The following is a 12,142-nucleotide window of genomic DNA, read 5'->3' as shown; positions in this document are numbered from 1 at the left end:
AAAAATTCTAAATAAAAATAAAAATACTATGTGTACAAAGAAAGGTAAAGAAGTACTTTTAAAGACATGAAATAAATTAAATTAGCCTAAGCCGGAGTGCACATGTTGTAGATTAGTATAATAATAAGATACGTTATGGAACAATTTACAATATTGCACATGGATATTGAGGTATTGCACATGTATGTGAAATATCACAGGAGTCTTGAGTGGTTTACAGTTTGATTGTTCATGAGGGATTCGGCCTGAGGGAAGAAGCTGCTCCGGGATGTTCTGGTGTTCAGAGTTCTGAATAATCATTTATTATAAGAAAAACAAAGAAAATGCAGAAACCGAGGAAAGGAAAAAGGGAGAGATTACATGCAAGTGTATTCACTCAGTCCAGCCTTAAACAACTGTAGTTTTTCTATCCTGTCTGTATATTGTAAAGCTTGATCTGCTTAATATTGCACATTTTGTTATTTTAATTATACATGTCCAGTGTTCCTTTTAAGTTGCCTTGTATTGTTTTATTTGGTGGCCCTGAAGGACAAAACAAATTTACAAAAGATGAAACAATTTTAAAAAGTTGGAGACAAATTTACATTTTGGAAAACATTTTTATGTTTTTTTAAAACAAAATTACATCAGCAAAACAGTTTTACCAAGGCCAAAACAAATTTACATTTAAGGAAACAAATTTACAAAAGATGAAACACTTTTACAAAGTTGGAGACAAATTTACAAACGACAGAACACTTTTACCATTTCTGAAACAAATTAACATTTCATTTTTAGGGAAAGGGAATGCACCAAATACTGGAAGTGATCCGGAAGTGATCAAGTGAGGGGTCATTTAGTTTGTTTTGATGGAGAGAAACCAAACAGAGATGGACATATAAGATAAGATAAGATACTCCTTTATTAATCCCGCAACGGGGAAATTCACGGAGTTACAACAGCAATCAAGAAGGTGTACAGTACAAGAATTCCAACAAGAATATATATAGAAAAAAAATGTCCATCAGAGACAACAGCTTGGCCATAATTCTCCTATCAGCCACCACCTCCACCTCCACGGTTTACATATTGGGACATCCTCGGGTCTCAGAGAGAGGTGTCAGACCTCAGATGAAAAAGCATCATGTCTCAGGAAGAGCTCTGTCATATCTTTGCAAAACCTTCATCATGTGTCAGAATTCAGATGAAATTCAGACCACTAGCCTCAGGCTAAACGAGTCAGACTTAATGGTAAAAGAGTCCTGTTGTTTGTAAAATTGTCTCCAGCTTTGTAAAAGTGTTTTTTTGATTTTGCAAATTTGTTTTCTTAAATTTAATTTTTTTGGCCTTGGTAAAAGTGTTTTTCTGATGTAATATTGTTTTATAAAATGTAATTTTGTTTTATAAAATCTAAAAATGTTTTCCGATATGTAAATTTGTTTCCAGCTTTGTAAAAGTGTTTTTTTGATTTTACAAATGTTTTCTTAAATTATTTTTTTTTTTGGCCTTGGTAAAAGTGTTTTTCTGCTGTAATTTTGCTTTATAGAATGTAATTTTGTTTTACAAAATGTAAAAAAAATGTCCCATATGTAAATGTTTCTCCAACTTTGTAAAAGTGTTCTTATGATTTTGTAAATTTGTTTTCTTTTGTTTTTTTTGTGACCAGTTTTTTTATTAGTTTTCACATTTTCACATCACAACACAAATTGTGTAAAAAAAAATTCTTAAAGGTTAATTTTTTTGGCCTTGGTAGAATTGTTTTGCTGATGTACTGTTGGTTTTTAAAATGTATAAATGTTTTCTGATATGTAAATTTTTCTCCAACTTTGTTTAAATATTTCATCTTTTGTTAATTTGTTTTGTCCTTCAGGGCCACCGTAGTTTTACCTTTGTCAATAGTTTCAAAATATGTTTTATAAAAATATATATATATCCAAGAACATGAACTGTTGTTGTGTATTCTTGTTTTGTCTGCTGAAGCCAAACTAGTTCTGGTAAGTTTGAAAGCAGTGCTGTGATTGGTCAACAGGAGGCCCACATCCAGCCCAAAAACGAGAGCGCGGCCATGTTGAATTGCCTAGATAGATTCTTGAGGAAGAGACAAAAGAGTGACAACTGTGTGGATTTCTCGAAACAGTATTAACCTTACATAAATGAACTGTCGATAGAAGCTCAAACAACGATGAAACTCTGAAGACTTTTTGTGGATGTGGCATACTGAAGGTAGCATATTTCTCTCCGTGTTCTCTCTCTTTTTAAGTTTCATGTCCTAAGCATATTGATAAAAAACAGCGCCGTCAACGTTAACTGTTCATGCAAACGCCATAACTAGCATGCTAACTCGGGGTGCTACTAGGTCGGCGGTTGAACTGAGATTTCGACTTTAAGTGATGCGATTTGAGAAGCCACACACTGCTTCATTACGATCAGTTCCTCCTTACAAACAGGAACAAGACCTGACGTTTACGTTAGCTTGCTAGCTTAGATGGTTTTCAGCCACGTTGCTAAAGCAGAAAGTTGCTCACACGATGGGCTTATCGACGACTTCCAATGACTGATTTAAGCTAACAATCAATGATGACGATAAAGTGCGGCTGAAAAATGAAACCTAAGGAACATTTGTGTTGTTATTGGGTTATTTTTCATATTTAGCTAGCTAATGATGAATAGTGGAGGGGGGAAACTTGCTAACTTTCGACGCAACTTGCCCTGTTTATTTTAGCATGTAGCTATGTTAGCATTATTTAGCTTTAGTTTATCTCGTGTAAAGGCATTACAACAAAGACAAACACATCAAATGTTAGATAACCAACACTCGTTTCTTCACTGGGTTAAACTATAGAGCATGTAATTCAGCAGGGTCAATTTGGTTCAGATTAGTTTCCATTTATTCACGATTTTCGCTGTTTATTTTCAGGCAATGCTAGTTTATCCACAAAGCCTCGTTCATTTAGCATTTTCGGAGTGCGTACGGAGGTAAAACGAAACCTTAATAACATTCAGAGCTTTTAAAGAAGCACGGCCTGAAGCAAAAAATGTAATGCTATATAGAAAATGTTTTTAATTGTGTTAATCTGAACATTTAAGATAAAAAAAAGAGGGAAAAAATGTTAAATTGTTACATTAAGAGTATATTTAAAAACTAACTCAAGGAAGGGGTATATACAAAATTAGGTATATACAGGCAGCAGGAAATGTTTTAAGATCTGATCTTAATCCTCCTGACCCTTTTTTTTAAAAGTCTATTTTAGGCAATATATACCTTCCAAATAAGCTAAATGCAGCATAAAAATCTGGGCAGCATGTGACCGAAGATGTGTTAATTAATCATCACTTCATTAAGAAAAATAATTTAAACAAAAATCAATGTCAGGTAAAACTGTTTGTTATATTAAGGGCTTTCCAACATACATTAAAAAAAAGTTTTAACATGAATTTTAATGAAGACGAATGAGATGTCTTCATTGAACAATGATCTGTGAGAATTAAAGAACGCCAATGGACCAAATCTTGATTTAAATGTTCAGTAATTTTTAGGTGGTTCTGACACTTTAGGATAATTGATAATTGCCCTGGGTCAAATTGACCCAGGAACATTATTTCTGTCCCAGAGAAACGAACAGAACAGGAGGGTTAATGGAGCTAACAGATTGAAGGTACTCCGGTAGCTTGTTCCACAGGTGGAGATCGTAGAAATTAAGAGCTCCCTCGCCCTGATTTGACTCTGAGGGCAATCAGTCGACCTGTCCATCACAACCTGAGGAGTCTTGATGCATCATAATCAACGAGCAGATCTGATAGGCATTCTGGCCCAAGACCATGTCGTGCTTTAAATACTGGGATAATTATTTCCAAGTCCATCATTAGACTCAGGAAGCTAGAGTAGAGATATGTGAACTGGTGTGTCCTGCTTTGATTTCAATAACATACACTTCAGTCCTGTGGTGTAAGCTGCTGTTGCTGACATTCGGCAGCTTTACTAAATATGGCATTGTTTGTATTCCAACTTACCACAGAAAGCTTCTGAAAATCTGATCTGTGGCCTGTGCCACCGATCTGAGATTTTTTGTAACATCGTCTTTGTTTGCCTAATGTTCAGTGTGCCAATTGCCATCAATACTAAAAAAAAAACCCTACTAACATTTGTTTTTCTCAGCAGATAACTTGGATTCACTGTTGATCATCAATCTCAACGCACTTTGCAAACTGCCATCAAAGAAAAAACTGGAAAAAGAAAACCACTGATATCAAGTTTGGACTGCCCTTATTAAGGAAAATATATTTTGAGCTGATATGAAGCTAAAGCATGGACATTTAAAGACTTTTAGAGTTAAAGGAACAAGTCAAAAGAAAAGTGACTAAGCAGATGATTTTTTGTTCAGCATTAAATTGAATGTAGGAAAAAAAAAAAACAGCATTTGGACTTGAAAAGCCAAGATACTTGAACACAACATTATATCATAGCAGGGATGAGAATACTTTGACAAACATCTCTGAAGAAAGAAAAATAACCGATTGTTTAGGTCACATATTTGAGTTATTTATTCATATGAATGTTGATTTCTCCGTTTTTGGAGAGTTGTCTTGTAAATAGATTTCATACACAGAATTCTTCTGTTTAAGAAGTCTGACCATCAGATTGTGTACATGTTACACTGCAGAAGGAAAGAGACACCAGAAAGTTTTGAACTCTTTCCAGTTTTTTAGTTTGTCTTTACACGCTTAAGCATTAAACCAGACAGGTGTTAAAAACACAAGACATTTAACGCGCTGAAGAAAATTGGTCTCTAAGTGTTAAAGCCATGGCTACAACAAGAACAGCAAACCCTGCAACAATGGTTGGATTGAACAAACCAGCAAATGGGCAGCTCAGGGGACCGACAATGCCAGCTGAACAGTCAGGAGTCCTTGAGTCTGTCCAACAGCCCAATCCTGAGAAGAGGATGGGCATTCCTCTGAGCAGTGGGGGCATCAAGTAAGATACTTGTTCTGTCTTTGATAGCTAATGTAGCCTCCCTAATATCTCCATAAACAAGATTCAGCACAGTTTTTCTAAAAATTAAATTGCAATTTCTCACAATTTAAAAGGTTTGGTGACGACTGGAAGAATTGCCTGGAGCTTCCTCCGAAAGATACCAGGCTGAAAACTTCGGTAAGATTGTGGTTGGTCTAAGACGTGTATTATTTAGAATCCAGCCAGCCATTTCACATTTTCTGAGCATGTTTCTCAAGTCTGTGAAACCGTGTTTTCTTCTGATCTGTTTCTTCATTGTGCTCTGTTCTTGAAGGATGTGACGTCCACTAAGGGAAATGAGTTTGAAGACTACTGCCTGAAGCGGGAACTTCTGATGGGAATCTTTGAAATGGGATGGGAGAAACCTTCACCTATCCAGGTAAACAAGTATTAAAGCTTTGTGTCTGTATGTTTTTATTATTATGTGTGACTCACCTTGATGCTACTGCAAAATTCACCCTCAGGCACTGCTCACAAATCTACAAGTCTAATATGACATTCACTTGCTCAAATCTAAAATAGAACCTCTTTCACTTAAGGATTTTCATTTTTATCTGACGACATTTAAATGTGATTTTCCCCCAAGCCTCTAATTCTGAATATTCATGCCAATAAAGCAGAATTTGCAGCCTGTCTTGCAGTTCAAGTGGCTTTTTTATTTTATTTTTTACATTTTTTCCCCCACTGACTCATTGTTCCCAATTCAGTTATTGCAGTTTCAGAATCCACTTTCCTGTTGCAGTTGCATGTAGCCAGATGTAACTGCCCTATTTAGGATTTGTCGTGCTTGTTTGAATCATCCACGAGGCCTGCTGTGTCCGGTTAATTATGGACATTGTACTGATTGCACTTGTCCGTCTGCCAATAGGAGGAGAGTATCCCCATCGCTCTGTCAGGCAGAGACATTTTAGCTCGAGCCAAGAATGGCACAGGAAAAAGTGGAGCCTACCTCATCCCTCTCCTGGAGAGGATAGACCTAAAGAAGGATCACATCCAGGGTGAGTTCTTGCTGCCTCGTGCCTTATAATGGTAATTTTGTAACCGTTACAGTGTGACACATATATATCTGATTGTTGTGTTAGGTTGTTTTGGCTTGTGTGTTTAATATAATGTAGTATCTTACTTTAAACTAAGGCAGAATCTAAAGGTAAGCTTTGGTGTGCTTGTTTGCGAGTGGCTGATCTTTCCACTTTTATATATCGTCTAACTGTTGGTGAAAAAGGTTTCAGGCTGATATAGAAAATTCATTCAGTTAATTTTTCTTCTTGCATTTCATCAGCCCTTCTCCTTTTTTCCCTCCTTCCAGCCATAGTCATGGTGCCAACAAGAGAGCTGGCTCTGCAGGTGAGCCAGATCAGCATTCAGCTGAGCAAGCACCTCGGAGGTGTCAAAGTCATGGCTACCACAGGAGGCACCAACCTAAGGGATGACATCATGCGTCTCGATGAGACAGGTGCTGATTGAATCATTAATATTTCAAAGAATTGAGTTGTTTACAGCCGTCGTGCAGTGTTTAACCCCCTTGTTTCCCAATAGTGCATGTGGTGATTGCAACTCCAGGCAGGATATTGGATCTGATGAGGAAGGGTGTAGCAAAGATGGATAGAGTCTCAGTGATGGTGATGGATGAGGTGGGTCAATCTTTAAATTCTTTAATGAACTCATCAGTGTGCTTATATTTAATAACATGCTCCCTCCTTTATCTCCCTTCATCAGGCCGACAAGCTGCTGTCTCAGGACTTTGTGGTCTTGATTCAAGACATTATCAGCTTTTTGCCAAAGGAGCGACAGATCCTGCTTTACTCTGCTACTTTCCCCATCAGTGTGCAAACATTCATGGTAAGAATCCAAACAGGGATTCCAGCTTTCTGATGAGAACAGAAAATCTGTGTTGTAGAAATTAATAACCTGTGACTATTTTTTCCCAGAACAAGAACCTGAAGAAGCCGTACGAGATCAACTTGATGGAGGAGCTGACGCTGAAGGGCATCACTCAGTACTACGCCTACGTGACTGAGAGGCAAAAGGTCCACTGTCTCAACACGCTGTTCTCCAGGGTGAGTCAGTCAAGTGAGCCGTGCCTGTAGTCATGCAAAACGTACAAGTTAAATATCTTCAATAAAAATATTCACCCTCCCCTGTACAGTGTGTAGAGGAATGAGCTACTACTACCACCAAAACAGCTTTGTGTACCAGGCTGTAAACATGTTTATTTTTGCTGCAAAGATCAGCTTTTTGAATGGGTGTGTATGTGGCTTCCGGTGCTTCTGCAGCCAGCCTCAAGCAGACGCTCGATGAGCTGCACTTTTTAACACTTCCGCATTGGCTTCAGTCTTTAAGATTGGAGATGTCGCAGCTCGGCTTTGACCTGGAAGTCGAACAGCATAAATGTGTAGAAGTAAACAAAACTACAACAGTAGAGGAAGATGGGAAGTAAACGCAACAAAGCTATCAACATGGCGAGTGCAAGAGCAAGAACCACACGTTGTTCTACAGACGACCAGTTCTCCTCTCGCTAATTTGTTGGTTGATGTAATAGATCAACTTGAAGTTTCAACAGCCTCTAGCTTTAACAAGGACATTAGTCTAATAACATTGTCTAATAAAGCTATAGCGTTAGCTGGATTTAACTGTTAATGTAAACGTACTGATTGTTTAAATAACGTAAAGAAGTTCCCCTCTGCACTTCAGCGTTTGAGCTGTTTTTGCCTCCACGGTAACCGGTTCCTTTTTGGACCAATGAGACAACTGAGACAGAGATCCTTCAAACATGGAGAGGATTTATTCTTCAAAATTCATTATTCATCCGTTTGTTTGTTTTCATTACAGCTCCAGATCAATCAGTCCATCATCTTCTGCAACTCCACCCAAAGAGTTGAGCTTCTCGCCAAGAAAATCTCCCAGCTGGGGTACTCGTGCTTCTACATCCATGCAAAGATGATGCAGGAATACAGGAACCGTGTGTTCCATGACTTCAGGAACGGGTTGTGCAGAAACCTGGTCTGCACAGGTAAGTAAAGAGAATCCTGCGTTTAAACAAGATGCGGAAATTCAAATATTAAATCATCAGCAGGCTGACTAATCATGATATTTACCTGCAGACCTTTTCACCAGAGGGATTGACATCCAGGCAGTCAACGTGGTCATCAATTTTGACTTCCCGAAAAGTGCAGAGACCTACCTGCATCGCATTGGCCGATCAGGTAAAGATTAAAGTAGTTGTAATTAGTCACACTCTGAGCAATAAGATGAACAGCTAAGTATCTGCCACACCCCACTGTTGCTTATTGTATATATTCACTGCCTTTTTGTTTTTTCTCAGGACGTTTCGGTCACCTGGGTCTGGCCATCAATCTGATCACTTCAGAGGACCGCTACAACCTCAAAAATATTGAGGATCAGCTGGTGACCGAGATCAAGCCTATCCCAGGCAGCATTGACAAGAGCCTGTATGTGGCAGAGTTTCACTCTGTTGACCCGGACGATCCTGCTGGAGACAAATGCATGGACTCTTTGGCAGCCTGAAAGAATGGTCAGTTCTTTGAATCACTCAAAACAGCCATGACTAGAAACACACACCTTTTTTGAGATTTCACTTTGACTTAAACATTTTCATAGTTGATCACTGATCCTGTTCTCTAGATTAGGTTTTCTTCTCCCAGATTAGTCGGTTTAGATTTATGCCCCTCTTTTATTTCTCATGTGGCTTGTGCAAGGATGGTGCAGGCTGATCTGTTATGATAAATATGGGATGTATTCTAGCTGCATCCTTGAGTACATAGCTTTATAATAGAAGTCCAGAAACTGGGATGCTCTTATGCCTGCTCAGCCCCCTTTATAAGATATTAACCGGTTAGGTTGAGGTCAAAGAAAATGAGGTAAAGTTGTCTCATTGCATATTAAATACAATAAATAATTAATTTACACATTCTGGCTCACACTGAGTTTTTGTACACATGAATGAGGGCTTTTTGATGCATGTTAAGTTAGAAGCCTTACAATATAACACTAAAAACACCAAAGCATTCTAGCTTGAAGAAGACCAATGCTAACAACCTTGTTTATGGATAACATCCTCTTACATCAAGAAGATTAACTGAAGTTTAACAGGATTTAGAGGTGAAGGCCTGTCCTCTTCAGGCTGCACTAAAGCACCCATCATCAATTCAGACAAAGCTGATCAGCTCACACAGACAGCTGGCTCCTCGTCTTCCTCTTCTTTGACTCATTCACAGGGTTTTCTTCTAACTTGACTTTTGTGCTTTTTTTTTTTTTCCAGAGGAACACAGTGCCTGGCGTTTTATCACACCATCTCATCCGTGCTTCAAGCAAGATTTCAAATGAAGATTTCTGTTCTCCACTTTAGACACATGGTTGTTTTTTTTTTCAGATTCCTGTTTGAGTTCACAGCCATCTTCTTTTTTTCTGTCCAGTAAACTGATAACTTCCACACATAAAACAGTTACACTTTATATCTGAAGACTTGTTATTGAACCGAGCCATTTCTTTTCTGGACTTTGCTGTAAGAATGAAAATGTGAAACCAAAGAGACTATAGAGTCCACCTCACATCCTCATTGTGCTGTGAGGCTATGGTTACATTCTGCTGACATGGCTTTTTAAGTTGATGCTTTAAAAGAATCCCCCCCCACCCCTTCTTTTTTTTCTCTTTTTTTTTTTTGTGTACACTTGGACAACTCTTAGATTATCCGTCCCTTCCTTTGCTCACATGACAGCCTGAATTATCCCTGGTATGGATTCAACACAGTACTGGAAACATTCCTTAGAGAGACTGGCCCATGTTGACATGATAGCCTCATGCATTTGGTGCAGATTTGTCAGCTGCTTATTCACACTACATGTTTAGTGCTTGACCTCATCTCATTGGTGCTCTGTTACTATTGACATCTGGTGACTGCTTATGCCAAGGGATGTGGCATGGCACCCTGAAAAGGAATAGCCGCAGGACAATTGAAAGACTGTTGCTATTAAGGGAAGGGTGCTGTTTGAATGAGTACCCAAGAAGGCAATAAGTGTGCAAAGAAGGTCTGGCTGTTCCCCTTTGACCTCCACATTAATGAGGCTTTTTTTTTTTTTACGCTCTTATTTTTTTCATTGCTGTCTTTAAATCCTGTACACATGAGTGAAAACAACAGACAATAATTCTAAAACTTCACTCTTATCCTGATGTTTGGTCGAAGCAGCATCTGACCATACCTGCATGCTTTTGTGCATGTAGGTTTTCCTAATAATTTTGCCAATCAGTGCAACTGTTCTTGCAGGTTTAGCCACCATTCCTGCTAATCCACCAGCTTATTTGCAGAGATTTGGGGACACAGTGTTAAATACCAAGGCAGAGTGTACACATGTCCTTAAGAGGGGAGCCAAAGTTCCATGGGTGTATGAAGTGTTTGCCACTATTTTATATTGAAGGGGTTATTGCAGTAGTAAGACATCAGAACTTTACACAGTGACAGTGATACTATAGTGCACTTTTTAAAGAACAGATCGATTATTGTAAGAAGTCCGCACAATGTTTTACATGTCTGTAATCGCGTTTAAGTCACAGCAACTGGCAGCATTTTCTCAGGGCTTAAGATCTTCAGTAACTAACATGGCAGGAGGAGAAGTGCCTTATTTAACAACATGTTGAAACAGGCCAACTTGTTCAGTCATTGTAATGATTCTGGGTCTTTTCTTCCCTCCAAAGTGCCTTAACTTAATGCAATAGCCTCTGCTTTGCCCCTAATTTTAATTTTGTTTTGGAGGTAAATAGCACCCAAACGTTTCCTCAGTAGTTTACCATTTTAAAGCACATTACGCTCTGATAGGATTTGCAGTTTTCCCTTTATGTACAACAATCAAGCCTGTCAGACCTCCTTGTTGTCCGGGTTTCTTGCATTCTTGTGCGATATGACTTCAGCACAGTGTCACAAAAGATGTCTCATTTAAATGTGAAAAAAAATCCTGTAAACTTTATTTTTCTCCTTTTTGGAAACTCTGTTTAGTGCCACAAGTGTGTGTGCCCTCTTTTTAAAGGCCTCTGTGGTTGTAATATACACTTAAAGTTTTCATGGCTTACTCTGTAGTACCCTCTGATGTTACATTTTGGTTCCCCCTATTATAAAGCCCCCCATTGCAGGTACCACTTGAATTCAGACATGGCAATTCCCAGAAAAATATTGAATATCATCTGAGTTGGCTTTTGAGCTGAGATAATTTGTCCTCTCACTTCATGAATTGATTTCAAGATTCTTTGTTAAGGCAGATAAACAAGAACTTTCTGTTAAGTGTGTCACCAGCGCCTCAAACGAAATAAAATCAAAGTGACTAAATGTGTTTCTTTTTTGTCTTTAAAGTTTTTATTAACATTTCAAAGTATTACAAATAACACAATAGAAAAGAAAGAACAAAATAAAACATAAATACTGGGATACATTGCACAGGCCAGACAGACAATCACAAACGTAGGATAAAGGATACATATACAGACAGGACATCCATTCAAAGAGAAAGGGTCAATTGTATGTCATGACCGTGACTGGAATAATACAGTGTTAAAGTAATGGTTATACAGGAGATCCTTATACTGTTGGGATCTGCACAGTGTCTCGGTCAGTTTTTATGTGAGCCCAAAAGCAGTCCCAGGAGCTGGTCCCATCTTCTGTATTAACTTTCAATCTGTGCAGCATGGATTCATAAAATGCTGTCCCTATAATTGCATCTACCCAGTCTTTCAGACTTAGGCTTGTATCAGATTTCCAAAGTCTTATAATTCTGGATGCAGTGATCAAACCAACCATAATGACAGAAAAAGCACTCCTTGAAACATTCTGTACTTGAGATTTATCCCCCAGAAGACATAGATCTGGGGTCAGAGGGATCTTTGTACCAAACCAGCTGCTCAGAACTTGAACAACTTTACTCGAGAAAGGTGCAACCAGAGAACACTCCCAAATACAGTGGAGGAAAGTTCCAACCTCTGTTTGCATTTCCAACAAAAGTTGTCCTTTAACAGTTTCATTCTGTGAAGTCTCGACCTGAGCAAGATATTATATTGTATGAACTTCCCTTGAGCTTCCTTTATATGTTTTCCACAGTCCGACAAAATGTTCAGCCATCTGTCCCGTGTAGATTCTTGTCTTAAATT

General features: G+C 38.3%; 1 protein-coding gene across 1 annotated transcript; it reads left to right on the top strand.

Annotated features, from left to right (window-relative positions):
• The first annotated feature begins 2,041 nt into the window (after positions 1-2,041).
• Positions 2,042-11,327, top strand: LOC117822821 (probable ATP-dependent RNA helicase ddx6). The gene is made up of 13 exons (XM_034697737.1): positions 2,042-2,202; positions 4,136-4,954; positions 5,068-5,131; positions 5,268-5,372; positions 5,862-5,991; positions 6,300-6,446; positions 6,530-6,624; positions 6,710-6,832; positions 6,922-7,050; positions 7,823-8,003; positions 8,095-8,196; positions 8,316-8,525; positions 9,273-11,327. Exons 2-12 carry the CDS (start codon positions 4,782-4,784, stop codon positions 8,516-8,518), a joined length of 1,452 nt encoding a protein of 483 aa, XP_034553628.1. The 5' UTR covers positions 2,042-2,202; positions 4,136-4,781; the 3' UTR covers positions 8,519-8,525; positions 9,273-11,327.
• The last annotated feature ends 815 nt before the right edge of the window (positions 11,328-12,142 follow it).

Source organism: Notolabrus celidotus, chromosome 12, assembly GCF_009762535.1.
Source record: "Notolabrus celidotus isolate fNotCel1 chromosome 12, fNotCel1.pri, whole genome shotgun sequence".
In the NCBI taxonomy this organism is placed as follows: domain Eukaryota; kingdom Metazoa; phylum Chordata; class Actinopteri; order Labriformes; family Labridae; genus Notolabrus; species Notolabrus celidotus.
This window is presented reverse-complemented; position numbering and strand designations above follow the sequence as displayed.